We start from the raw sequence: 1,811 nt of genomic DNA, 5'->3' as shown, positions 1-1,811 counted from the left end.
AGTTAGAAACTTATAGCAGCAGAGTTGCTTAGCATTAATAAATAAACTACCCTTGACATCATCTTCTTAAAAAGTAGGTGATAGTTTTTAAATTTCTACGTAGTAAAATATCATTGAATTATGTCAAAATTAATAGCTGAATTTTCATTAAATATTTATATATGTGTGTGTGTAATATATTTTTTTCAACATGTCATATCATGTTTAAACAAAAGTTCTTGGTTCCAAATGATGAAGAATGGATTCTTTAGCTGATGTACAAAATGATTTGAATAGATTTTTCATGTTGTCTTGCACCTTGAATAACAAACATGTTTTTAAGAATGTGACGCAAACCTCTTCTCCACCGTATGCCCGAACAAAACTTGCCAGTAAGATTAATTATTGGAACAGAGTACAGATTCACATCTAACGGTATTATTTTTATTGTAGACAGAGCAGCATGAAGTGTCACATACCTGAGATATCGTGGCACAACCGAGATCCTGTGCTCAGTGTAGATATACAGTGGTCTGAAGGAGATGTTCGAAGACTGGCAACAGGTGGCCAGGATTCACATGTACTGGTCAGTGTTTTTATTTTTGATATTGTTTTAAAAGCTCCAAATTTTGAATAAATCTCTCAATGGATATTTTATGAGAATGTGACTAGGGTTAGTGTTGTTATTTTAGTTCTATTATCGGGTAATTACTTTGTTTCATTTCCAGGAGACAACAAGTGGTCGTTTGGTCCATCTAGGCCTACTTCTATATCTGATTACTAAAAATACCAATCAATCTCTTTTTACATTCCTTTAAAGTTGTAGCTTCTACCACACTTGAAGGTAAAACTCTTAGATAACCCTATTAGAATGAAAAAGTAAAACTACCTTTACCATTTTTTGTGAGTTTCCCATATTTTAAACTTGAATCCACTAGCCACAGATTAAATCCTCCAAATCTCCAACAGTCCAGCAGCTTTGAAGGACCAGATGATTCTTTATTGGCCATAAGTTATTTAAAAACAAACATGCCCCTTCCCCCATTTAAGCCCTTCTCTTATCCAGTAGAAAAATGTTGAGGGTTTTTCTGTCCCCTTCAAATCTCAAATCATCCTGTATCTCTCTGAATCCTTTCTAACCTTCCAACATCTATTATTAAATATAATGACCAAGACTGAACTTGATAGTCCAGATAAGGATTTAACCACATCTTAAAGAATGAACCTATAACCTTTGGTAACTTAAACCCTTATCTGAGTACTGACAAACCTCAGAAAAGTTAAATTTAAATAAATATAAAAGAAAACAGTGGGTCATACAAAATAATCTATAGCAAGGCTATCCTTGAGAAAAGTAAAAAATTTAAACCCACCCAGTGGTTTTATGAAGAAAATGTAAGAGTTATTACATTTAAGAAAATTATTCCAAACAAAAACGTTTACAAGATGGTCAGTATGTTTTACTAAGAAACTTTGCCCATAAATACTCATTTATACAGTCTTCACATCTTTAGTTTTGCATAATTTATACTCTTGATGGACATACAAATCTGGGGTTGAATTCCCCAAGGTACAAATCTGGGGTTGAATTCCCCAAGGTGCAAGCAGCAGATAGCCCTACGTGGCTTTGCTCTAAATCAAACAAATAAATCAATGATAGTTTCATTTATTACCAAACAAAATGATATCAGGGGAGAACTTTTATTTGTTTCTATTAATTAGCAGTAACTGGATTAGGATTTTTATTAAGTGAGAAGATTTTGTAAATCAATAAAAACTTTATAAACTTTTGTAGGCATTCAATATTAACGCAATTCACACAAATATTAACA

The 1,811-nt window shown here is 32.4% G+C and overlaps 1 protein-coding gene across 1 annotated transcript in view; it reads left to right on the top strand.

The window, feature by feature from the left end:
* Positions 1-438: 438 nt before the first annotated feature.
* Positions 439-1,811, top strand: part of LOC106475056 (chromatin assembly factor 1 subunit B-like) — a 19,123-nt gene continuing 17,750 nt past the window's right edge. Inside the window, exon 1 of the mRNA XM_022379279.1 lies at positions 439-565. Within this exon, the coding sequence (XP_022234987.1) occupies positions 443-565 (123 nt within the window). The 5' untranslated portion in view covers positions 439-442. The remainder of the gene's footprint in view (positions 566-1,811) is intronic.

Source organism: Limulus polyphemus, unplaced genomic scaffold, assembly GCF_000517525.1.
Source record: "Limulus polyphemus unplaced genomic scaffold, Limulus_polyphemus-2.1.2 Scaffold8029, whole genome shotgun sequence".
In the NCBI taxonomy this organism is placed as follows: domain Eukaryota; kingdom Metazoa; phylum Arthropoda; class Merostomata; order Xiphosura; family Limulidae; genus Limulus; species Limulus polyphemus.
Note: the sequence above shows the minus strand (reverse complement) of the source record. Positions and strands in the feature narration are given on the sequence as shown.